Source organism: Pinus tabuliformis, chromosome Q (genome assembly GCF_031772625.1).
Source record: "Pinus tabuliformis cultivar Carrire ecotype Pingquan chromosome Q, CPIR1, whole genome shotgun sequence".
In the NCBI taxonomy this organism is placed as follows: domain Eukaryota; kingdom Viridiplantae; phylum Streptophyta; class Pinopsida; order Pinales; family Pinaceae; genus Pinus; species Pinus tabuliformis.
In genome coordinates this window covers 143,291,717-143,319,444 of record NC_142296.1, presented here as the reverse complement: position 1 = coordinate 143,319,444, position 27,728 = coordinate 143,291,717, and the positions used below count along the sequence as shown (strand labels likewise).

Genomic DNA, 27,728 nt, shown 5'->3' with positions numbered 1-27,728 from the left:
TAAAATACTAGAAACTAAGAAATTCTACCACACAATAATTTTGACATAGTTGTTTTTGTACAATTGCCCCCGCAAGGACCCAACTTGGGAAAACCGTTGCAGCAGATGAGGGTCTTATTATTAATATTCAACAACAATTTTGAGTACGATAATTTAGATGGCCAGCTGACAATCCAATCTAAGGAAAATACTGGCAAAAATATCGTGAGAATTTTCTCACCCCACAACTATTTTCTGCATCTAAAATCGCTTCCCCAGCCTCTCCGCTGAACTCCCTGCATCACCCTCTACGCAGAGCTTACACTGGCCCTATGGAGATTTTGGCCCTCCTTCCCTTCCCTCTTCCGGGAACTGGAAATCTTCCTTCCTGAATGCTATTGCCCTCCTCTTCCACTTGCTACTCACCCTTTGGCTCTATTTTCTCTGTTGAGCTGTTGTTTCAAAGAAAATCGAACTGCCTGGGCAACTAAGTATTTGCATTGGATGATTTCTCCATCACCACATCGACTTCCTCTTATAATCCCCTATTGGAGCACAAACGACCAAGATTAAAACTTAATCAATGGCTAAGATCATCTTTGGATCGATCCGTGTGAGTTTCTAGATGATTCTCACCTTATCTCAATTAATACTGATTGATTAACCATATTTTCTAAGTTTAGACTTAGGAAATATATAAAAATCGATTAATAATCTAATTGAAACACTTCTAGGTGGAATTTCCAGAAACGGTTTTTGGGTTTTGGAGATCTCATGTATTTTAGCCTCTCCACAAAATTTTGTGGCTAGCATACATCCGATGCTACAAAAACTAATATCCATATCAAAGAAGAAATCCATGACATCGAAAGAGGAAGTCCTACAAGCAGCTCGTTGTCCCATGATCTCCACCTAGAGAGTTGTTGGAAGCAAGTCCCTGGTCAAGAGGGAGCTTGGACAAGTCCCAAGTTAAGAGGGAGCTTGGGTACATTACTTCATTGGAATGGGAATATCCTCTTTGATTGAGAGGGAGAGATAGACACATCATTCTTGTCTTCACTTGGGAAGAAAGAATGGAGGATTGGGTAAGCATCTGACATCCGATACTCTTTGAAGATGTGGTAGGGCATCTAAGATAAGAGTAGTCGTAGATGACCGATATTCTTTGGGGACTGGGAATCCAAGATAAGAATAGTCCTAGTGGAACATACTCTGAGAGAACCTGGCTAGGGTATGTTCCGAGAAAGATGGTGATGAGGGTGTCTATAAATCATTGGTCTTGCCAACATTGTGCTCGGATCTTGTGGAGAGATAGAGCGGTTACTCAAGGCCTTGCTATGTGACAATGCTGGATGATATGATGCTCTACAAATGGGCTACCAATCCTACTCTTCTTATGAGAATTCTTCAAATTGAGAATGTCCAAGTACCTTGTATGGATTATGAGTACCTCCCTAGTTAAGAGGGAGTGTTGAAATATGTAACTAGGTTCAGTCTTCATAATGGCATATGTAATGTTGATTTTATATATTCAATGAGAAGAGAAAAATAAATTTATTATTATTGTTCTTGAGGCATGGGTTTCATGCTCAAGGGAAATTTATTTTAGGTCAAGCTCCCATCGAGAGCTTCTAGGATTTGTCATTGAGTCTATAAAGTTAAAAGAGTCATTGTCATGAACGAATAACTATTCTTGGGCATGTTACATTTAAGGAAAATTATTTGAGTTAAAGGCAGTCAAATACCCCTCCAAGACCTTGTCAAATGCACAGAATCAAGTCGGCCTACAAAAGTGTAGTCGGCCTCTTTAGAAGGTAAAAGTCAGCCTATTTTGAGGGCTCAAGAAGGGCTATATAAAGAGCAACTTGGCTTCTCTCAAGGCACATTCACTCAAGCATTCAAGAGTTTGATCTAAGAAAGAAAAAGAGTCTATTACCCAACGAAGAAGGAAGGAAGAAGAGCGAAGTGTTTTCTGATCTGTTTTGGGCTAATATTCCTCCACATTTGTGAAGTCTAGGGCATCATCCTGCAGCTAAAGACGCCGAAAATTGCAGTCCCTCAAAGAAGCTGAAGTTTGGATCAAGGAAGGTCCATTTTGTCAAGCCAGGTAGTAAGTTCATAAAATTCAGTTCATATTATTCCTTCAGGTTGGTCTTTATTATATATATGAGGGAGACTGTTCACTTCATCTCTCGATGACTGTTCATATCTCTTATTATTTATTTACATCAATTATATTTATTCACCCAATCCTGCTATTAGGTGTCAACATTCCCCCCCCTTAATTTGAAGGGATGTTGGTGAGTCCAAGCATCATTCTGAATCGTTCAGCTTTTCTCTTCCAAGTGCTTTGGTGAAGATGTCTGCAATTTGCTCATTAGTGGAACAATGACAGAGATGGATTGTTTTGGCCTCAACATGATGTCGAATCAGACGATATTTAGTATTGATGTGCTTCGTTCGATCATGGAACTTTGGGTTCTTGGCGCCCTTTATTGTAGAGGTATTGTCAATCATGAGTGGAGTTGATTGTACTTGTTTTACCTGCAAATCTTCGAGAATTTTCCTGAGCCACACAATTTCTTTTGTTGCCTCAGCTGCTGCCACGTATTCTGCTTCTGTTGTGGAATCTGCTAGAACTGATTGTTTGCGTGATCTCCAGGAGACAGCTCCTGATCCAAGACTCATAGCATATCCTGAAGTAGATACCCCAGTTTCTTTGTCTCCAGCGAAGTCTGAATTAGAGTATCCAATCAAACTGAAGTCGTCCACCTGTGCATACTTGATTCCAAAGTCTTGAGTTCCCTTCAAGTACCTTGGAACTCTTTTTGCAGCAGACCATTCTCCTTCACAAGGCTTTTGCATAAACCTGGAGAGGATTCCAACAACAAACGAAATGTCTAGTCTGGTAGTAGTTAGGTAGTTGAGACTTCCTACAAGTTGTCTATACTTTGTTGCATCCTCAAATTCTTTTCCTTCAATAGATGTGAGCTTTAAGTTTTGTTCCATTGGAGTAGTAAGAGGATTGCATTCTGTCATGCCAAACCTATTCAACAGATCTCCAATGTATTTCTTTTGAGAAAGAAATATGGACTTTGGATGTTGAGTTACTTCAATACCAAGATAGTAATGGACATAGCCCAAATCAGTCATTTCAAAACTTTCCCCAATTCTTTTTTTATGGATGCAATGTAGCTTTCATTGTTCCCTGTCATTAAAAGATCATCTACATATACCACAAGATATACAACTGTTTTGCCAACTTTCTTGACAAATAAAGTTGCATCTTCAAGATCATAATGTTTGAAATTGAGTTTCAAGAGACGTTCAATTAGTTTTTCGTACCAGGCTCGCAGTGCTTGTTTGAGGCCATACAAGGATTTCACAAGTTTGCATATTTTATGTTCATGTCCTTTCACAGCAAATCCTTCAGGCTGGGACATAAAAACATTCTCTTTTAGATCTCCATTCAAGAAAGAAGTTTTTACATCCATTTGATGGACTTTCCAACCGTTCTGAGCTGCTAAGGCAAAGAGTGTCCGGATGGTAGCCCATTTTGCTGTGGGGGCAAAAGTCTCTTCATAATCGACCCCTTCCTTCTGTGCAAAACCTTTTGCCACAAGCCCGGCTTTATGCTTGTCAAGTGAGCCATCAGCTTTATACTTGTTCTTGTAGACCCACTTGCAGCCAATTGGTTTGGTTCCTAATGGAGGATCAACTAGCTTCCAAGTGCCATTCTTTATGAGAGCATCATACTCCTTTTGCATCGCTTCTTTCCATTCCTCATGAGAAGCAACTTCTTTGAGGGAAGTTGGTTCAAAATTTGTAGACAAATTCAATTCACAATCATAAGAAACATCCATATCAACAGGTGAATTAGAGTCATCTACATCACCTCCATTTTGCCGGTTTGAGTTTTTAGTTCCTGTCTTTCCAACCTCATCAAAATGAACACTTTCAAGTGTCCTTGTCAGCCACTTTGGGGGACCTTTCTCAGATGGTCCATGCTGCTCCGTTGATTGAGTTGGGACTAAATCAAGATTGAGTCTCCCAATTCTATCAATCACATCACTTAAAGCATCATCCGTTGTTGGAGTTTCATGCAGGGGAGAGAGTTCTTCAAAAGAAGATTCCACATGTTGATCTAGTATAGGAATCCCCCCTTAAAGATGTGGAATCTGATTATCAAATTCTTGAAATGATTTTGCATTTGCAAATCTATCCAAGCGATCAAGTTGTCGCTCAACAACATTGTCAGTTTTGGATGATTCAAGAAAAATTACATCTCTAGATACAACAAACTTTTTATTGACTTCAGCATAGAGACAGTATTGTTTGGAGGTGTTTGAATACCCAAGGAAGATACACTTACAACCCTAGTTACCAGAAACGGGACGATGTCCGCCGTTTCTGGCAGAAACCTTCTGAGAAACCTAACCATGCTAGAAACGCCGTCTGCAACGGCCGTTTTCGTTTTCACTGGCAAGAAACAGTTTCCCGCGAAACGAAACAGTTTCTTCTCGCCGTTTCCGGATAGACTTGCAGTTAAATTTATTTTTTCGAACTCGGTTTAAATTTAATTTTTTCAAATTAATTGAGTGGACAGTTAATTGAGTTTCATCCTCTTTAATTTGAACTCATTAAGGAGAAGAGAAGCCATAACGTTGTAGCTTGTCGCTTGCCTGGAAGGCACAACATAGTTCATGTGTGTTCCACAAATATGGAACAACCAGATGTACATGATGACTGAGATAGTTAAGCTAACGAATAAATCAAACCCTTACATTTAGCAACTTTGTTGACTTCAATACCTCTTCCCAACTTTATGAGATTCGTTTCTTTAACATTTAGATTCTGAAAGAAGATTGTTTGAACATGGTGATTCAAAAATAGTTAACATCATTAAAAAAACATGGATATTGTCATGGAAGCTGGAAGCTGAGCCAATTTGGATCACCAAGCACAAAGATTGCAGCGTTAGTCAATGCCTGAATACCTTGTCAAAAGAAACTGATGGTCTATGCAATTGTAACCAAGGGAAAGCACTAGTACTATCATGACAATCTGGAACAACACTTTCGAATAAATATACAGTTAAATACTCCTTGTTGTAAGTTTGGCTCTATAACGGTGGTAAATCAGTAAGCCAGTTGTTGCTAATTCTGAGCTCTTTACATATTCTGAAGGTCTTTATTTCTTTCAGATTATCATGTGACAACAAAACCAATCTCCCGTTGCCAGAGAAGTACCTTTAAAGTTTACAAAGTTTTCATTGCTGGCAAGCTAAATTCATGCATGCAACCTGCAAATGGTCAATCATAGTTGTTGCTAATTCTGATGATGGCTAAATTTTTGGATCTACAAAATTATCACTTTTTTCTTAAAACTGAATTAGTATTTACAATTGTTTTTTTACAATTTCATGAGCAGAAACATTCCAGGTTTATGATTAATGCTTTGTTTATATTGTTCACCTTTAATATGGTGTTTTTCTCTCTCCTCGTTTCTTATATGCGAAACCTCCAAACTTCGTTTCTCGTACCGTTCTCGTTTCCTGTTCCGTTTCCCGTTTCTCGTTTCTGGTAACATAGCTTACAACTTCTTGCACCAAGTTTGTTTCTATGTACCTTTGGTATCAAGGCATAACAAGTGGAACCAAAGACCATGAGATGCTTTATCGAAGGAACATGCCCATACCACATTTCATATGGATTCTTGTTTCTAATAGCATTAGATGGACATCTATTCTTTATATATGCAACACATAAAACAACATCAGCCCAAAACATTATCTTTACATTTTTGAAGAGGAGCATGGAGCGTACCATATTTAATATTGTCCTATTCATTCTTTTAGCTACACCATTCTGTTGGGGATTATAAGGTATAGTTATTTGATGTTTGATCCCATGTTGGCGAAGATAGTTTTCAAATTCATTTGGTGTGTATTCTTTTCCATTATCAGTGCGAATAGACCCAATATGAGATTGTGCATCATTTTCAATCCATTTATGAAAGTTCCTGAATGTTTGAAAAGCATCAAATTTGTTCTTCAATAAATAAACCCAACACATTTTGGTGTAGTCATCAATAAATGTCATCATATATTTATTTCCATTTGCAGAAGGAACAAGCATTGGACCACATAAATCTAAATGAATGAGTTCAAGTTTTCTATGTGCTCATGAATGTGAATCATGAAAACACTGTTTGCTATGCTTTCCTAGAATGCAAGCATCACATTGCTTAAATTTCTTAGCTATTGTAGGCAAACCAACAACACCATTTTTCTTCAACAAGCGGAGGCTGTCATAGTTCAAATGTCCAAATCTAGCATGCCATAATAAACTTGATGGAAGTGTACCTTCTTCATAATGAGAATTGTATGAGAAATGTTGTGCACGAGCAGAGGTACCTTGTAGCTTGAGAAGCCTTTCTTTTTCTATTCCCCTCATGACAAGTGAGTGGTCAGATGCTTTTCTCACCTCAAGTTTGCCATCAAACATATGAATGGAGTGACCTTGTTGGTGGATGTGAACCAAGGACAAGAAGTTTCTCTTCAACTGTGGGAGATAGAGAACATGATGCAGAAGAAAGTCTAGAAGACCATGCAATTTAAGCCTGATTGTGCCAAGCCTTGATGGCTTGATTTTTGATTGGTCTGCAAAGTATACTACTCCATAAACATTGTCAGTAAATTCTTCAAAAAAATCTTTTCTATGAGCTATTTGGCAAGTTGCTCCTGAATCAAGCAACCAATCATTTTTCCAAGAAGCAAATGAAGCATTAAATAAATCTTCATTTACTCCAATATTACATTGTGCCACAAGATAGTGAACGGCTTCAGGTGCTTTACCTTTGTCTGTGTCATTAGTGTTACCTTTCTGTTGGTTTCTTTGCTACTCAATTTTGTCCCATGGTAACTTGCATGTAGAGGCATCATGTGATCCATTTCTTTTGCAGCGTATGCAGTGCAAATCTGTCTTTTCTCCTTGAGAGTGTTTGCCCCCCCTGCATTTGAAATATCTTCCTCTTCCTCTTCCACCACCTCTTCCTTTGGAAGAATCTTGAGCAGGATTCTTTTCTTTATGAGCAAGGTACACAGTCCCTTTAGGAGATTCAGGGGATGTCTTCTTTCCAAAAGCTTTCTCTCTTTCAACAAATTTTTTCACAAGTGAGTAAAAGGTAATATCTTTGAGATTTCCATTTGCTTGCAATGACTCAAGATAATTGGAGTAAGTAGGATAGAGTGCCTTCAGAAAAACGATAAGAGGAATATCAGAAAAAGCTTAAGCGAGTTTAGAAAGAAGCAAATCGAACCATATTCTAGCCACACGTGTGACCTAGGGTTTCTGCAATAGAAGCCGAAATTGCAGGTCTGCTACAACCACCTAAAACTCTGAGTTAGGGCTGAAATTTGACACTATGACACAGATTTGACTAGTGTTAACTTGGGGAAGAAGAAGTTCATTCAAAGGAAGCATTTACTTGGTCTTGGAGGGGTTGTAGGTCAAGGGTCAAAGGTCTTGGAATTTGTCAATGGAAGATTCTATAAGAAGAAGAATTCTGTGGGTTTTCCTCTCAAGCTTGGAGAAGTTTTGGCCCTAGCTGATAGCCTATATCTTGTGTCCTTTGTCTCATTGTTCTTTATGGTTTGTTAGCTGTTTGATGAAGAAGAACATATAATGATAAACAAGTCAAAGAAGAACATAATTAATAAAAGTAAAAAGTCTTCATAAGTAGTTGTCATTGCTGGAGAAATCACCTCATCTCTCTGCCCTGGATTTCTCAACATGAACTACTAGCAAGTTCACATTGAACATGTGCGGAAGTCCCTATCCGAGTTATAATTCTCAACAAAGCATCCACAGAGCAAGTTATCTAAACTGAGCAAATTCATCATGGACCATCTCCCACAGCCTGTACGGGTTTGTTCGTATGATTGTATGGATCCATATGGATCCTGTCCATATGACTGTACAGTGTACACAAATGTGTGGACTGATGTCTTGAACTGCATGCTGCCCAGGAAAGCCTCTTCTCTGGCTGGCTGATCTCTCTCCACTGCTAAACTGCTCAATTGTGTGTGCAAATACTAAAAACCTCTACCTTGCCCTGTTTTTATAGTTTTAGCGGAGAATCTATTTTAAGATTACTTCTAATCTAAGTACAATTTTAGACTGAACTGCTAAAAATAAGATTCACTTTTTTGCTAAAGTGAATTACAAAATATAATTTCTTTCTTTCCAAAATTAGAATTACTTTTTGAATATATCTCGAACTACTTGCATATTCACATTGAATATGTGCGAAAGTCCTTATCCGAGTTGTAATCCTCAACAAAGCATCGACAGAGCAAGCTATCTAAACTGAACAAATTCACTATGGACCATCTCCGATTTGCAATCCATCTCGGACCATCCAGGGCCTGAATATATATCATGTACCCCAAATTTCATGAAGTCCTCCAAACATGGTGCAAACACTTTTTGGAGTAACTTGAAAAACTAACACTGATTGGCACTTTTGACATGGGAACTGGTATATAAAATCTGCTGGAATTTAAGAAAGCCCACCAATGGCCATTCCGGTTTCTTTAGACTGAGCATCTTACTAAGCCTTTCAAACTTTTTTCCACAACAGTTGCATATTCTGCTTCAAATGCAAGGAATAATTACAGTGAAATCATAACTGGATTATCCATAATTTAAGGGAAAATTTATATTGTTGTAGTAGGTCTAAATTAAAATAGACTCTATTTTGTCTTTCTGGAAGGTTCAGTCACAGCTCGTCAGTATTTGGTGCTTTCATCAAATATGTTTACAAAATTACAAACTACATAGGTTTCAATAAATTAATTGTGAGTGATTGAGATCTGAAATTTACAAACACTTTCTGGAAAGAATTGTTTCACCAAGAAGGGACTGTGATCGCGTTGAGCACTGTTAAAATTGGCAACTAGGGCCAAACTCCATGTGGGTCATTTTATTCATGGCCGCTGATATTTTTCTTGGATTCCTCTCATCGAGAGGTGTAGGATTGATCTAAAGATCATCCGATTTCAATAAGTATTCATGGAGATATGAATTTATTTGTGTTATGGGACAATTCGTCAAGGTCGGCCAGCAACCAAATTGCCCCCACTTGTGCTCAACGTTTTAGTATAAAAGGAGGTGGCTTGTTAGTCATTTGAGTAACAAACATTTTCTCTTGTGATCTCTTCCTCTCCACTCGTTTGGGTCTTAGTGGAAGGAAGAGTCACTAAGAGTATACGCTGCCATAGAATGAGTGCCCTAAGCATCTACGCTGTCCTAATAGAGAATCCTATACACTGTCATGAAATTAGCCTAATTCCTATACGCTGCTATGGAACCTATATCCTATATGCTGTCGTGAAATGAGCCTAAATCCTATACATTGTCATGGAAGGGATGCCTAAACTATACGCTGTCATCCTTATGTTAAACGCTGTCCAAAAGAAGTCTATACGCTGTCCTAAAAACAGAGAGCCGCAGAAGGGTATTGACTGCACCAATGTCTTGGGTTTAGGTGCAGTCATGACCATGTGTAAGGATGCAGCAACAGGTTGATATTCTCGACATATCTATCTCAGTATAACAATGATCTAGCAGCAGTCATGACATACGTTGATCATGGTGAAGACTAGACAGTGAATAGCAGACTATGTATATGTATATGTATTACAGCCTTGCCATAACTCTAAAGGTGTAATAGGTCTCGGAGATGTACAAGAGATCCTAGGCATACCTATGAATGGAGATAGAGTCTCAAGAGGTATCATTCGGATCTAGTATGATGCAGTCTTGATGTACTTCCAGGAATAGTAACAACCTTAGCCTTGATACAATACATCGTCTCACTCTACAGTAAGGCACAGGCACAAGATATGATCTTGGAGTTGAAGATCATGATCTCAATGAAGGTTACATCAGTGGTAATCTCTAAAACAGTGCAGCATAGTGCACAGTGACAGTGGTGCAGCACAGTGATGATGGACATGGTGATGGTGCAGCATAGTGCACAATGACAGTGGTGCAGCGCAGTGATGTATAGTGCAGCATGGTGCAGCACAGTGATGATGGACATGGCGATGGTGTAGCATAGTGCACAGTGATAGTGGTGCAGCGCAGTGATGATGGACATGGTGATGGTGTAGCATAGTGCACAGTGACAGTGCTGCAGCACAGTGATGCATAGTGCAGCATGGTGCAGCACAGTGATAGGTACAGCAAGGTGATGGAATCACCTAAGTCCAGATCAACTACCTCATGTGACATCTTCTTAGAGAAGATCTCTACTCTTAATTTTGATAAGTCAAAATGTTGACTTCTGAGGTATGTACTATTTCTCTCTCTGCTGAACTATTGAAGAACACATAAGAAGAATTGATCAAGGGTTTCCCCACATTGGGGTTTGTCCCTAGCTGGCACCACATCTTGTGTCCTCTTGTCCTGGCTTGTCTTCTGCGATCTATGTTTATGTTCCATCTGCAATTTACTTTAATGCTGATGTGATTGCTAATCTGGAAAAGATATTGAACTCACTGTAAAATTGAAATAAATTTCTCTAAGCATAGAACATACCTAAAATTAACAAGCACATTATTCCACGGTCCACCCACCTAAGGATGGATAAAAAAACCAGTAAACATACCTTTGGAAGGATAGCTATGTAGATTCCCAAAAATCAAACTCACTCAATGACATGAATGGCTAAACTTAACCGAATGGTGAACATGTCTGCATGCCACATTTCCAGCATCCCTTTACTGTTATAAAAGATTTGGTGGTGTAAAAGGTCAAGAGTTCCTATTATCATTGATAAGCCAAAAGAAAGAGAATATTCAAATCATAAAGGAACACTTGACAAATGCATCAAATCGAATGGAGCAACAGGCAGATCCACGTTAATACAAAGAAGAATTTCAAGTAGACTGGGAATAATGTTAACTTAACAAACAACTCTTGTTAAAGTGAGGAAATTAGAAACTTGCTCTGAAATTTATATGTACCAGTTGGCATATAAAATCAGAAAGATGCTTTGACAAGTTTCACTTTTCAGATCTGCCAAATAAAGGATGACTCCACGATATAATTCATGTCTCATGTCTAAACAACAATATAAGATCTCAATGCCCGTGGGAAATTTTATTTTGTTGACTTGGAGTGAATGGTATCAGAACCTGAAGGGAATTTGGAAACATGTACATAGAAGCTTTGCTGAAAATAGAGTATTGTATTAAGTATTATGGGAAAATGAGATCTTACACTTCTCTACCAAAGCTTTGAGGAAAAAGCAGCTGAGGCTTTTAGCAAAGTCACAAACCTTAAATTAGCAATAATTAATTGTTTTGGCAGAAGATGGCCATTGTGACCCATAGTTTCCCCAATTGTGTAATCATTTTTAATAAATTATAGCTCAAACATTTTATTTGTTTGTATCAATGTTATTGGAACTGCACCGGAACTTGGAAAAAAACCAGTTGACCAAAAACACATAAAATATTCAAATTTTAAAGAAAAAGATATATCTTCATGTGCATCCATATGAATCCAAACCATTATGCACAAATAAGAAAAAAATCTCATTTATATAGCTTGTAATGTTGCACATAACCAAAATAGCATCAAGTGCAATCCATCTCTGAATAGAAAATACATCAACAAACAGGCAGATGGCCTCTAGCATAAAAGAAAAAAACATGCTACAATAAATACCTACATATCATCAAAATCATTGCCTATATTGGGATCTTTGTTATCAATAGCACCCTCTAACCATTAAAATAAGATAGAAAAAATGTAGAATGTCAAAGTCAAGATTTTGTTTGACTGTTGGATACATTTTTAGTAGGGTCATGATAGAGGAGTTCGACGACCAATGCCACTAACATCAAGGTACATAGAGGGCTTGGTGCTCTTGATTAAATGCTAGTTCCATACCCTCGTACATGTTGAAAAGTGTAGCTAGGTTCGGTATTCATAATGACACGTGCTGTGATTTTATGTAATTGATGCAAAGAAGAAAAAAATAAAATTATTATTGTAATGCTTGTCTCATGGGTTTCATGAGCAAGGAATTTTATTTTTAAGTAAGGCTCCCATTGTGAGCCCTTAGGATTGGTCATAAAGTCAAATTGAGTCAGTGTCTATACAAAGGATCCTTTTTGGGCATGTTACATATTTGTACGAGTCATTAAAAGAAAAAAAATGCCCTCCAATACCAAGCTAAAGCATCTCCTTCAAGATGGAGTAATGGATTACACCAAAGGACATGTCAGCCTATAATTCAAGTCAAGTCGGCTAATTTTCATGGGCAACCACTATAAATGGGCAGCTCGACATTCATTTGGGAAGAAGAAATTCGGTTAAGGTCTGAAGTAAGAAGAAGTGCGGAAGTCACTAGAAAAGGAGCTATGTAACCAACGAAGAGAAGGCAAGAAAAAGTGAAGTCTTTTGGTGTGGTAATATACACTCCACACGTGCGAGATCTCAGAACTCTCTATTGCAGAAAGAGCTGAGGTATTTCAGGTATTACAGTCATCTTGAGAAGGCAGATTTGGAAGAAGTCTAATGTTAAAATTTGGGTACCAGAGGACAAGTGGTTTCCTAAGGCTTTGATCTTTGGCCTAGGGAAAAGTGTCCAAATTTATTTTTTACTTTTCTCATAAAGTGACTTTATAAGTGGGAAAATCAATTTAATTTAAAAGTGACTTCATAAGTGGTAAAGTTACATTCTAATTTAAAGTGACTTCATAAGTGGTAAAGTTACATTCTACTTTAAAGGTGACTTTATTAAATTGAATGAAGAATTAGAAAGTGAAAAAGTGACAATGGAAATAAAAGGCTAAGTGGGTCTTTATTTAAGTGGGTGAGTTAAAAAATAGAAAGTGAAAATTAAATGCACATTTATTCTCATCTCTAAATCTAAATAAATCTCAGCCATTAGATCTCAGGGTAACCCAAAAGGTCATTTAGAGAATAAAAGGAGAAGAGGAGGAAAAGATCAATTCATTCTTTCATGAGCATTTGAGATAAAGAGAAGAGAGAGCAAGGAAAGAATTTCTGAGCAGTGAGGAAATGAAGGAGAGCAGCAAGAAGACATTTCAACATATCTGGGCAGCAACATTTGTTGGCACGCATCCCAAGGAGAAACCATACAGCAGGAGAAGGCACAGAAATTGAGAAAAAGGGACAGCAAGTTCTAAGCACATTTTTTGAAGCTGGCCGTAAAACATTTAATGTTGTTTTATTGCTGTAAATTTTTTTGTTTTGATTGTTTGCTGATTGGCACGATTTTCGAGGTGGAGTTCAAGCATGAAAATCGAGATAAGTTGTAATTTGTGGTTGCTGGAATTTTTACTGTGTATTTCAGTTTCTCTGTAAAATTATTTCCAGAAATAAAGAAGAGCTCTCAAACTGGTTTTCCCCAAGAGTTGTAGGGGGTTTTTCCAGGGTCACATTGACCAAAAATCAGTGTGTTATTTTCTGTGTGTGGCTGTCATAATTTTGCTGTGTTTTTTTTTTGCAATTTCAGCTGTTGTGAAATCTCTAAATTTGTGTTTTCAGAAAAATATTATCATTTCCAGATTTTAGAATTTTTATCATGCTTGGATTTAAAACTAAATACATGGAGTGATAAGGAAAACTGATAACCGGAGTGGGGGTTGAAATTTCTTCATCTAATAGATCCTCTAGCCGAGTTAAGGAAGGTGAGTCTCTCTCTCTCCAGTGAAGAAGGTTGAAGGTCAAAATTGCTCAAGGATTGAATCTAGCGCTTTCTGAATTAGGGCCGAGAAGTTTCAGATCTATTCAAGGGACCGAAATTCTGAAGGGTGGCCGAGAAGGAGGAAGAAGCAAGAGGTTTCACAAATCGTTGACTCAAAGAAGAAGGATCTCATCAAGGAAGCTTTGTGACTTGGTCTTGGTATTCGTCAATTGAAGTTTCTATAAGAAGAAGAGTTCATTTGGGTTTTCCTCTCAAGTAGGAGAGGTTTTGGCCCTGGCTGATCACCTACATTTTGTGTCTATTGTCTCTTTATTGTTTATGCATTGGTAGTTGTTTGATGAAGAAGAACACAATAATAATCTAAGTAAAGAAAAGATCATAATCTAAAGAAGTACAAAACATCCACAAGTCGTTATCATCAAAGAGAAATCACCTAATTGCTATGCCCTAGATTTCTCAACATTACATGACAAAATCCAATGGTAATGTTGCAATCACCCCAATCCTGAAATACTTTTAAGTCCACTGGATTTTTAGTGAGATCTAAAATTCTGCTTTCTCCATATGAAATTCAATGAGGTCGGAACCACTCTCAAACATCTTGAGCCATTTCATGTAATTTTAAAAATTTAAGTAAAAATGACATTTGCATAGCAATACTAAAGCCACAGGCTTGAATATTGGGCTGCCCCACTCAAAAATTCTTGTTTTTTTTTTCAAAAAATTGTGTTTGGAACATCTTTGGTCAAATTGTACGAATCCAGCTGGTTTGGTACAAAATCAGCCGGTTAAGTGAAAAAAGACTGGTTTGGTATGGAACCAGCCATTTCTGGTTCCAAACCTCGGACCAGACCAATTTGACCCCCAAACTGGTCGGACTGGCTGGTTCTACCGGTTCTGCTAACATTGGTTTGTATCTGCTTCATATTCAATTTTCCTTCTGACGAATGGAAGATTGTATTGAACATTTCCAAGCATTATTGGCATATGCCATCTAAATAATGGAGGAAAGTTTTAGTACTAAACAATGGAATAAGCTTTTTGACAAGACACAAATTGTTGACAGAATATGTTTCTTTCACAGAATGCTATCTTTTTCCCATTTTTCTTGTGATGAATCTCTCTCTCTCTCTCTCTCTCTCTCACACACTCGTACACAATACACAGAACACAGTGGAAGCATCTGTATTCAATACTTAATATTGACATTTAACATAGAGGTCTGACAATGTTTATGGAATGTACAAATCTTTGAAAAGGGTTTGAATATGTTAATCTTTTTCATGGGCACTCCACAAATGAATTCTGAGAGTATTTTATTGCAGTTGGATTATAATCCACAAGGTCCACCATCATTTGCACTTCAGTTGGTACAACGTACACTAGAGGAAAGTCTTGGTTCTGTGCAGAGAGCCATCCATGAAGATGTGCAAAACCTTCACCTTGAATTACTTCGTCAATTTCACATTCAACAGGTATAGTAATACTGTAATTGTCATTCTTATTGCTACAAAAAAAGAATCTACCATGGAATTATTCCTAAGCTTGATTTTAGTTTTTTTGCCCTAGTATAACAGTATTCTAGAGACTTGTTCTTTTATGGAATTCCTCTTTTAAACTGTCCAGACAGAAATGGGCTCCTTGATGAACTCAGTGCTAGAAAAGCAATCAGATTTATTGAAGGAAGTGAAAGCCCTCCGAAGAGAAAATGAACAGCTGCGCCAGCTTCTCTAGGCAAGAATTCTATGTTGTCATAATTTACAAAGATGGAACTTCATTAGATACGTCCTTACTAAGAAATGAAATTCTACCAATTTATCAAATTGTTTGTCTTCAGAATTCAATGTGTCTCTAAGCAGCCTTTGCTCTGAAACATTGAAGGAGATGTTACAGGTCTCTCAATTCTGTATCATGTTCGTAATTTGCAAGCAAGGCCATGAAAGTTTAGGGATTTGGATGTCACACCACTGTCAGCATGGCCTTGCATGTCCTTCTATACCATTTTTGGAGGGGGGGGGAACGGGGAATCTGTGGCTGGAAGAATTTGCTGCTGAGGTGGGATAAGATGAAAACTCTGGAGAGCCTATTGGTGTGTGTATTTGTAAAGTGGCTGTGTCATTTCTGGTCTTGTTTATAGTTTCTACAGGAAATTCAGAGAAGTTAACAATCCAAAATGGTTGTAAAGATGGGAGTAATTTCATTTTCTCTCTTTATTTTTCAAGCAACTTTGATTTTTTTGGTTGTATAAAAAGTTTGTTTTCCCACTGTCCCTACTATACTTCGTTTCCATTCAGATCTATGGAAAGCATGTCTTCGATGTACTGGCTTGTAGTGTGTGGTTGGATCTTGTTGCATTTCCTCAAATTGGTGATGGTACAGTCTGAGCGATTGTTCTTGAATATTTAGTAATGCCAGTTTTGGCAAAAAGTATTTTACTTTCTTCTGACACAATGTTTTTCATCCTCTGATGCTTCTAATACTAAAGAGAGATGGTTTTCCTTGGATTTTTCTGATGGGTTCTATGGATACCAACTTTGAAACCTTTTGTACGATGTTTAGCCATAGAGAATGTGGAGTCCGGTAAAATTATGTAATGATGTAACTAATACAAAAGCGATTGCCATTGATGTTTACAGAATTATTACATATACATGACAACTCTGTTGGGAAAGCCTTTGTCTATATAGGTTGTTCATTCCCTAGCCAAATTGACATCTAAACTGAAAAGCAGAGATAATAAACATGTGCTCATGTATCTCATTTTTATGTACTGTATTTACCTTTTTCCTACGCAAATCTTGAAAATGTTTCCGACATTATTAGGCACTCAGTGTTTGTTGCTGTATGATGGATTGCAACTTAAATCTCTATCAGCACTGCTTATCAAGCATCTATTTAATTGATGTTATGATGTTTTCCTGTTATTTGGATCCTACGACAATGTGAGAATATGATTATCCAACACATGCATGTGCCTTCCATTTCTAGACCTGTGTGCTGACCCTGGCCACTTTAATGTTGCAGCCATACTTACTAGGTCCAGGTGGACCCTGTTCCTTTAGGGCCAGGTTGACTGTTCCTGATTGAATGTTCAAACTTTTCCTATAAAAAAATGCAAAAATACCCCTAAAACATTGATGTAAAGACAAACAAATCCTATTTTAGAGCCCGACAGATTCCCTTTACCATATTCCTTTTTAACCTAAAATTGTAGGATTATTTTCATTTATATTCTCTGTTGATTATAATCCTGGGATAATTTGAATTTCTGTATAATTTGAAATAAATATATGCATTCCATATTTTAAAACCTTTACCTAACCTTTCAAACTTTTTATAAACTCCCAAACTTTTCTGAAGCACCCTTGCCCCTTAATCTTCTAAATTTTGAGCCTGGTACTGTGGTCGCAGCAATCTTGCAAATATACAAGCTGTCATTTGTGTGGAAAACATTTTTGTTAGAAGCAACTTTGGAAATTATTGTTGTTATGAACTACAGCCATGAGTCAAGTAAGAACAATGTATATCTTGGGAGGAAAGTTGTTGATCCTATTAGCAGGAATTATGAAGGTTTAGTTATAGACAGATTCACAGCGTTAGAAAAAGTCAGCTTGAACATAGACTGAGAACATAAAATGGGGAAGGTTGTGAGAATTTCTGGTGAGACACTTTGATCTGAAAATCACCCTTGAGTGATCTTAGTTAAAGATTTATTGAATGAAGGTATTACAGACTCATGTGCTGGTGTGTGTCTATGTCATTTTAGGCAACGGATCGATCAGATTGTGAAATACACAGACACTGGAAATATGGAAAACAGTAGAGAAACACAGTAAGCAAATACAAGAACACAACAATTAATAAGGAGTTCACCCTATCCTCCAGGGCTACATCTCCAGTCTAGCTTGCAGTGGTGGCCTTCTTTTATTGTGTCTTTAAAGCAGAGAATTACAATGAGGAGCTCAATCTAAGTCTCCTGAAACAGAATTGTTTGGCATGGTGGTTCTTGGATTCCCCAAGCCACTAGAGTGCACAGACTCTTTTCCTTACCAGCTCTTGACCTCTCTGGTCTTCAATGGAAGGAGCCCAATGTGGTGTTCAGTTCCCCAACAGATCCTCTCATGGATGGCTCGATGTTCCCTTATGCTGCAGGTCAGCTCGACTTTCTGTCTTTCTGCTCTTTGCTTTATTGTCTCTTCGTCCTCTATCTTCATCTTCTTCTTTCTCTGATTCTCTCTTTCGATGTCCTCTCTGGTGTCCTGTTTTCTGTGTGTTCATGGCTTAAAGCCACTTTGGCTCATGACTGCTCGATTCTGCTTCCTCCATCGGGTCACCTGCTGCTGCTCGCTTGGAGTTCCCTGTCTTTGCGTCTTCATCAACGGCTCACAGGGAGTGGCCACTTGTCCTCTCGCGAACTGCGCTAGCTCTTCCTCGTCGGTTCGGTGTTTCGGTTACATCGGGAAATGACTCGTCCGCCACCTCAGTGGTCGAATCGGACCTCAAATTCTTATTCATCGCGGCTTAATCCCCTGTTAAATCCGGTTCTCCCATTGGGCGCGATCTCAGCCGTTAGATCTGGAGCCCCCAGGTCTGACGCCATTCGCTCATTTCACGCGGTTGACTTGCTCGACCGTTAGCGCGCGATGAGTAGCAGTTTTCTCTCTCCTCCGCCTGCCACGCGTGGGGCGCTGAATGGAATCGCTAGGTTTTAGCCAATTCCGCTTACCGCCGAAGTGTGCCCTCGATAAATACCGCTAGTTTTGGAACGCGGGTCCCGCCTTTAGCCTTTACCGCTTTTCCCCATGGTTTTCCTGGCTCTCATGCAACCGAGCGCTCGGGGCCTTTCCCTCTTGAGGGGTTTTGCCCAGCTAAGCACTAATTACGCATCAGAAACTGCCTCCTTTTCTCGATCCGGGCTTCCCAGGTGCTAGTTTCGCCTCTTGCGCTGTCTCCAAGGGCCTTGGTCAACGTGCTTTGACCGAGGTCCTCGTTGTTCCTCGCTGGTTGCCAACTGCCACTGTTCAAAGGTCTTCCTGATCGCTTTGTGCTCTTGAATTCGAAGTTTTGTCCTAATTTGATACAGTCATGGTGCTTTGATTATTCTTCATGGATCCAATTCAGATCACACTTTGCATAGTTTGCTGGGGATTTCAATAATTTTTATTTTCTCATTCTTGATACCTTGTAGTCATTTCACTGCGGGGCTGCATTCAAATCTCCAGAAAGTGTAGTTGCAATCAAATCTCCAGAAAGTGTAGTTGACTAAGACTGACTATGAAGTTCCAAAAAATAAAACTATTCCTTGACTTGTGTAGAGATGAGGCTTATTCAGAACATCAGAGTCAGGGAGACCTTCATAAATGTTGGCTAATCCGCTATCATCTTCTTCAAGATGGATAAATTTTTTTCATGCTTTAGGGTTTAGGAGATGAAATCCAAATTGGTTTAAAAAAGACAACTCTTAGATATTTCAAAGAAAATCAGAATTGGGACTTGCATGTTTCCTAATCATTATGATCATTTGTTTGAAAATTATTAGGGCTTGTGCAATATTTAGGTGACAAGTAGACTTTTTCCCCAAATTTTTTTTTATAATGATTACTAAACAATAAAAGCAACATAACCACCATTTATAAGATTGGAGCAATTTTGCTTATCTTTTATTGTTAAACTACCTTCAATAATCAACAATTAAAGTTATTTAGTTTTGAAGGAAAAATAGTATTTCTAGACATGTAAACACCTTATAGGCCTTCTTGTTTCGTTGCCTTGAGTGGTCCTTGTTACCACAAAAAAGTGGGTGACCCTTAGGAAAAAATTCTCCTATTCATCTCTTCCAGCGAGGAGCCAGCAACCCCTAATAGCCACTTTGTAGCCATTGTGACGTGCCATTTATATCTTTGACAACTGCATCAGTTGTATGCTTCCTCACCCATTTGTCAAGAAAACATGTTGGAATGTGGGTTTCTGATCAAAAGGTATTTTATTCGTTATACAATCAGATGCTTATGCTTGTTTGTATTTGGCCATTTTGGAGATAGATTATGGGGTGACTTACAAGAAAGAAGGGTCTTGGTCGTAATCTTGTTCCCTCACCTTAAATGGGGGATTAATTTTCTATCCTAGTCCAGTGGGACCCCACCCCTAATGGCCCATGGCTTTAGGAAGGGCACTAATGGGAAGTCCATGATTGAGGTAGTGCATCCTATATATACCTTTTCCACACTTATCACTTCCCTCTGTACATTACGGGCCCTTATTCGACCTCCCTTCTTCGGGTCAACTAACCATTGGTTCATTGAGATTTGGTACCCACACATCCTCATACCTGGGTTAGGGCTTGAAAATGCACCTAGATAGGTTGATACAACTAAAAGAAAAAAAAAGCATATAATGGCCACAAGAAAACCAAAAGAAAAATCAAAATGCAAAAGATGGATGGAACTTATAAATTAGCATGTGGGAAAAAGCCAAACATGAGCTCTACCTCTATCATATGGCCATCCCCTAGTCCTTGGGCTAAGGTTTTCTCATCTCATAGAAAACAAGGAACCCTTGCATATCCCAACCCCTGATGGGTCATTAAATGCCCCACCCTAAAGGGGGTAATAATTGTTATACATCATACAAAGAAAGCTCTCATTCCTTGAGCTACAAGCAATAATACAAGGAAAAAACAAAAAAAAGTAAAAGACAATATATAGGGGTGGAAAAACAAAGGTCGAGGTAACTCATGCATCCACAATTGCTCCCTCTTCACATCTATACACCCAAGATGAAGTATTACATCAAAGCTAGCCCCTTTGACCATGGCAGTTGGCCATGGAGTCCTCCCCCCCTTCGCCCTTCCATTCCATCATTATTCACATGACACCTATCGATTGAAGGGAGGACTGAGGGCATGTCACTTCTCTTTGGGGGTTGGAAACACCTAATAGGGTTGTCTATTAGCCACCACTACCTAAGGAGGTAACACCATTATGTGACTAAGGCCTTAATTTTGGAAGAGAAGCCACATATGAAGTGTTATTATGCCCATTTTTTTCAAGATTGGTTCACTTAGATGCACTAATGATTAATGTACCTGATGATGAAAGTTGTGACACTAAATCTTGTGTGTAATTGGCAAGTGGTTCCATCTATAGGTTTGTGAAACTTAACTAGGGTCTAGCCCCAGGTCCTCTAGAGGGACATATTGATACCCACAGGTGGTGTGCTAAGATCCATGTGACTTCGAACATTTGTAGAGCATCATTTATAGCCATGGGCACCTTCAACACCCACAACTTCTACATTTTGCCCTATATTATCCATGGGATGATGCACCTAGACCAATGACCCCAATTGGGTTTGCACTTCAAGGTCCAGATGAGGTTTGTCTCATACCTTGAGACATGGGAGGGCTAGTACCATCTTTAGTGCCCTCAATATTGGAGCAGAGACAAGATTTCGCCTCTTGGAGACCCATAAGACCCAATTTTGTGCCCTAAACCATATTTAGGGGTCCATAGGATTATTTGCACCAAGACAAAGCGACCAACCCCTCCATCATGATTTTAGAAGCTCTCTACACCTGACATGACATTGTTACACCTCAATGTTGGCCCTTAGAGAGCCAACACATGCATGACATCAACATTTCGACCCTCATGTTGGTGATTTATCTTATGATCACATTGGTTACTAGGTTGATCTGTGACTTAGAGGCTTTGTTGCACATTATTTTGTAGTTTTAGGGGCTTGTAGGCAAAATTAGAGTTAGGACTCATATATTTGTGAGATGTCAATTTATCTCACATAATCCCACTTTGGATTTTCGACCTTCTTAGGGAGACTCACACTTGTTCTCTTGGATTATATTGGATCTTGGATGCACTTTGACATTTGGAGTTGATTTTTGGATATTCTTTGCAGTTATTATTGGTATAATGGATACATTTCTTGCAAAATTGTCTTGTAAGTGCTCTCAATTGTTGAAGATCTTTATTTCTATCTAATGTATGAAATGATTAATTCTAGTTCATGCTAAATTGTGCTTGAATTTGATTAAATATCAATTGAATGCTAGCTAGAGGAAAATTGTATGCATTAATCATACATGACATTGTAAGAATTGTCCTAGTGGTGAAACTCTTTGAAGCTCTTCACATAAACTCCATTATTCCTTGAGTGGGTAAATGCTTGAAATTTGTGCTAGGGCATCAAATTTCGGCCTCCTTAGGAACAAGATTGGATTATCTTTAACATCCTTGACTCCATATACCCAAGGGACAAGGCACTAGTCCAAACCATTGGTGATCAATCCTTTTTTCATCCATCTCTTCTCCCTCTTAAAATTTGATCTTTTTAAGGCTAGATTAGTCAACTAGGGCTTGTTGAGAAATTCTAGGGAAGGTGATTTTTGGTGGTTGGAGAGCCTAAACATCAACAGGAGTGTCTTGGCTACAAGATCTCTCATTTTTGTGGGCATCCACTTTAATTTCATCCATAAAATCCTTTGCCCTAGGTGTTTTCCCCAAAAGGGAAACCCTAGTTTTCTTCTGTCAACTTGAGGACTTTCTTGAATGTTTCACAAGCCTTGATCTTGTTGAAATTAATCGTAAGGAACCTTTTCTCCTTGCCTTGAATTTTAGGAACTCCAACACTTGCCCATCCTATCGAACCTTAGGTCTTGTGCATATCTTTCTAGGCCTTCTTGTAGAAAGCGGATTGCTTCCTAATAAAGCCTTGAGCGAAATATTGAGTCTTTTCTTATGGAGATCCTAGTTGTTCGCCACATTCTCCACCCTTTGAATATCTTTCATAAGCGATCTCTTCTTACTAGGACTCCTTCCATCGGCGAAAGTCTATAAAGAGTAGGGGGTTTATGGTTGTGGTGACATTTGGCCGCTATCCCATTGTTAGCACTTGGCTTAGTTTTAGCCTTGTAGGGTTCCCTCTCCAAGGCTTGTTAAATTTCGTAATAATAGTTCTATTGGTGACAAAATTTGCACTTCCTGCATTTGTTTTCCAACTATAAATAATGCACAATTAACACCATTTTTTTCTTCCATATATAGGGACATGAAGAGGGCCATTGGATTCAAAGCAACATTATTAGGCTTAGGTTGTCATCATGTTTTCTCCTCAATAGGGCATAATGGGCAATGAATGTTTGCATGTCCAAGCCAATGATTTTCATGCTTCCACCCTTTTATAAAACTTTATATTCCAAAGAAGTTTATGTTGGTAATTCTGCCATCATGTGGTTTCCCCCTTTTCTTTGTCTTTCTTTGAAATCTTTCTTCTTCACTAGTTTTCCTGCCTTTTTTGTATTTGTTAAAGGTTTTCTGCATAAGACCTTTTAATTTCATGGACTTGAGTCCTTAGGAGCAAAGTCCTTAGATGTCTTGTGGCTAAGGCCCTTGGTGTTTTATTTTGGGCTCAAAAATGGGTAGTGGAGAGTCCATCCTCTACCCCCAAGTCCTTGTGGAGTTTAGTTAGGGTAGTGGACAACCCATCATCTTCCCCTTCACAACACTACTTGACCTCCACAATATCTTTCACCTTCCCACTCCACACTTCATCCTCCCTTTGGGTGGAGGGTGGAGGTATGTCTTGCTTCACCTTTCATCCTTTGCCTCCACTCACTTACTTTTGCCCCAAGTTTTTTTCACCCTTTCTTTGTTTTTCATCCTTTTTAATTCACATCTCTTTCACTAGAGAAAAGGGTGAAGGTATCATTTACTTCTTCCATGTACTTACTTTTACCTCACCTCAAAGAGTCTCAACCAATTGATGGCTCATTGATAAGCGAATAGAGAATTATATGGCACAAATGAGATATTAACACATGGCCCATTGATGTACTTACCTTTGCCTCACCTCAAAGAATCTTAACCTATTGATGGCCCATTGACAAGTGGAGAGAAGATTACATGGCACAAAGGAGACACTAACACATGTCCCATTGATGTACTTACCTATGCCTCACCACTAAGAGTCTCAACCAATTGATGGCCCATTAGGTGGCACAAAGGAGACACTGACACATGACCTTGAATAATGAGTGGCACAACATATGGTAGTGGAGTTGGTGTTGAGACCTTAATATAATCTAATGATAGGGTGCCATGTGGTCACCATGGGGTGGGTTCGGGTGGTGTGAGGAGGAATCATATAGTGCCATATGATGGCAGGGTTGGGAAGGTGGAGGATGGGGTGGGAGAGGGGTGAGGGTTGTGGAGATGTGGGGGATTAGGTAGCACATGGTCCCAAAACCATTATTAGATGTGGACAAGGCTATTTCTACATAGAGTCTCTATATGTGGCATATTACAAAGGGAAATGTTCATGTATGTAGACAATGAAGTTTTCATTCCCCTGGTGCATGTGATAAATATTGAGAAGTCAAATTGATTTAACAATTGTTAAAGCTCATCTCATGTTATAACTTTAGTTGTAGGAGGTCAAATTAGGGGTGTGATGACTCATTGGAAATATCTTAGTGTGAAGTATGTGATGAAATGACCCAATTAGTGGATGCCACATGCATGTGGATCCCACTATAAACGCAAATGATCCAGATTTAAGGAGGGAGCGAAATGAAATATATATTTAAAATCAAAATACAGAGATACAATGAAAATGAACTTCAATTAATAAATAGAAATGTTGAAACTGTTTACATGCAAAATGACAACAAACTAGCTTGAACGGTGGTAGCTTATCTCTTAGAAGAGATGTGATGGCTATGTGTCTTCTGAGTTGTGTTGCAATGAGGCTCAAAGGCCTGTTTATCATGAAGAAACAATGAGAAACTCTAAACGTCCAAAACTCTAACCCTAGGAGATGAAGTGCCAAAGGCTTATGGGCCCTAATGGGGTAAATTGGAACATCAACTTCTTGGGGTCGTAACTTTGGCATATGATCTTCATTTGACGCGCACAATAGCCCTTTAGAAAAACCTATCCAAGGAGAACAACTTCCAACTACCAGCATCAATCAATCAGTTACATTGGCCTAGTTCCTCAAAAAACATCATTTATGGCCTCAAAATGACTCCTGAAATTTGGGCCCTGAAACTGCCAAAAATAGAAAATTGCCAAAATAGGAAAATTATGGTGTGAGCCAATGGAATAGGTCGATGGCCACCAATATTCACCTAGATTAGTCCTCCCGCCTTAGGAAGCAATGGTCTCCATTGGGTTTAGTGTCTACATGAGATGAGGAAACTAATGTTAAACTTGGTCCCTGGTGAACCACTTACCTTTGTGCAAAAGCTAGTCTGCTTTGACAACTTGATACATTTGGATTCTCTATTGGCAAGAGTTATTAATATGTGTTTCCGTGATCTGATCAATCATGGTATGTTCAAGGCAATCTGGGTTGAGCTCTATCAGTGCCAATTGTTTTGCAATTTCTAATGTGTCCAACAATGATAGAAAGTAGGGTTGAAGGCAATCCACATTGAACACTGGGTGTAGGCCAAGGAATGGGGGGATACTTAGCTTAAAATCGTTATCACCCATGTCCTTGGTGATGATCTAAGGTCCATAGTAGAGTGTTTGAAGCTTTTGATGGGCCCCTGTAAGGTGTTACTTCTACAAATGCAACCAAACCTTGTTACCCACTTGAAACTTATGTGGCCCACGGTGTTGATCATGATGTTGTTTTTACTTAGTATTAGCCTTGTGCAAGATATCATGAACTTGTTGGTGGATGCGCTGAATTCATTCAATAAAATGGGTGGCTTTGTCGGCTTCGAATTGAACATGTGCAGATTTTTCATATGTAGTTGCAAGGGGCAGTGCAACATCAATGGGACAGAATGTTTGAAATCCAGGGCCCACCTGAAAGGGGCTATGGCCATTTGAGCTATGAAGAGCTATGTTGTAGTTGTGTTGGACATACGGGAGACTATCATATCATGTTCGTGAATTCTTGGAGTTCTACATGTGTAATATATGCACAATCATCATGTTAATGACCTCTGTCTAGCCATCAATCTAGTGGTGGAAGGCAATCGACTTGGTGAGCTTGGTGTCCAATAATGACTAGAGGCTCAACTAGAATGTGCTTAGGAACTTGCTATCTCGATATTTATGATGGTTTGCAGGATCCCAAAATGTACCCACACCTGTTTGAAGAAGAGCTTGGCAGTGACTTTTGGCGTGATACTCTTCTTGTAGGCAGCCAATATGACCATCTTAGAAAATCTATAAATGACCACAAACACACAGTCATTACCATGCTTGGTATAGTCCATGGAGATGGATTCCCAAGGCCTATTAGGAGTAGGCAGAGGGGGGTACATGCCTTGCCTCTTAATGGTTGGTTTTGCAATGGCACAGATAGTGTCATGCCTGATATATTTGCATACATCATGTCGGAGTTTTGATCAATAAAAATACTTCTATAGTACCACCACTATCTTCTCCACACTAAAGTGTCTTGCTACCCGACTATAATTTTCCTCCCAGATTAGCTCTGGCATGCTCAGTTGAAGGAATGTAAAGATGTCCACAACAATCCATCTTGAAGGTGGAAATCTGGAACTGGTTTTCCAATCATCAACATCTTGTAGGTGGCAACGAATTTCAAGTTAGTATCATATAGTTGTGACCATCTAGAGGTGTCCTATCCACAAGAGTTGAGAACCGTGTTCAATGCCACAATCGAGGGCTGACTAAGGAAGTGTGCAATGTGATTGGTGCTACCCTTCTTGTACTTAATGTTCAAATGGAGTTGTTGTAGATATGTGGATCATTTCTAATGATGATCGTTTTGTAACTTCCCTTGTGTTTGCATAAATTGAAAAGGTCGATGATCTATGTGGATCGTCTCATTCCCCAAAATATAATGTTTCAATTGCTGACAGACCTCTACAATAGAATACATCTCCTTATCATAGGTGGGGTACCTTCAAACAATATCAAAGAGTGTCTCACTATGATAGGCCACTGGATGCCCTTGTTGTGTGAGAACTGCACCAATAGTATAGTCGGAGGCATTTGTCTCAATCTCAAATGGTTGTTGTAAGTCTAGCAAGGCGAGAATTGGTGCAGAGCATAGGTGGTGTTTTAGTTCAATGAATGCCTTCTATTATGACTGGAACCAAAAAAACTTTTTTTTTGCTCTACCCTTGGTAACTTGGCCTAAGGACCATGTGTTATGAGAGAATCCCAACATGAATCTTCGATAGAAATTAGCACAACCCAAGAAGCTGTGAAGCTTTGTTAGAGTGGTTGAGGTCGGCTAGTCCCGAATGACTTGGATCTTAATTGGATCTACATGCACACCTTGTTCATCAATAATGTAGGCCAGATATTGGACCTTGTCCATGCTAAAGAAGCATTTTTCCAAGTTAGCACATAGTTTGTACTGCCGCAGAGTTTGAAGGACCTATCGAATATGTTGCAAGTGCTATGCCTAACTCTTGTTGAAGATGAGGATATCATCCATATGTACAACCATGAACGAGTTGGTGAAAGGTTGCAGGATGTCATCCATCAGCCTCATGAAAGTTGCAACGGCATTCATCAAATTGAAGGCCATGACCAACCACTCAAAAAGACCCTCGTTGGAATTGAACGTAGTCTTCCACACATCTGTGGGTTCTATTGGAACTTGGTGATAGTCAGACTTCAAGTCAATCTTGTTGAAGTACTTGGCCCCCTTGAGCTAGTAAAAAAGGTCATCAATCTATGGAATAGAGTATTTGTTCTTCACTTTGATTTTGTTCAGAGCCCGATAATCAATGTAGAGTCTCTAGGTCCCATCTGTCTTGTACACGAGTATGATTGGGCTCCCACATAGTGAAGAACTTAGTCGGAGGTTCCCCTTTTGTAGAAGCTCTTGGATTTTCCACTTGATTTCCTCATTTTCTAGAAGGGAGCGATAGTATATTAGATAATTAGGTAGAGGTGTGCAAGGGGTCTGGTCCATTGAATGCTTGACCTAATAGTGCAAAGGTACTTCCATGGCTGAGGAGAATATGTCCTTGTACTCTTCCACGACCT

General features: G+C 38.9%; 1 protein-coding gene across 1 annotated transcript in view; it reads left to right on the top strand.

Moving 5' to 3' along the window:
* NEDD1 (Transducin/WD40 repeat-like superfamily protein) overlaps window positions 1-16,241 on the top strand; it is a 280,247-nt gene extending 264,006 nt beyond the window's left edge. The window contains exons 9-11 of the mRNA XM_089384111.1: window positions 15,054-15,203; window positions 15,355-15,462; window positions 15,566-16,241. Coding sequence (XP_089240237.1) covers window positions 15,054-15,203; window positions 15,355-15,462 — 258 coding nt within the window. The 3' untranslated portion in view covers window positions 15,566-16,241. The remainder of the gene's footprint in view (window positions 1-15,053; window positions 15,204-15,354; window positions 15,463-15,565) is intronic.
* Window positions 16,242-27,728: the final 11,487 nt, after the last annotated feature.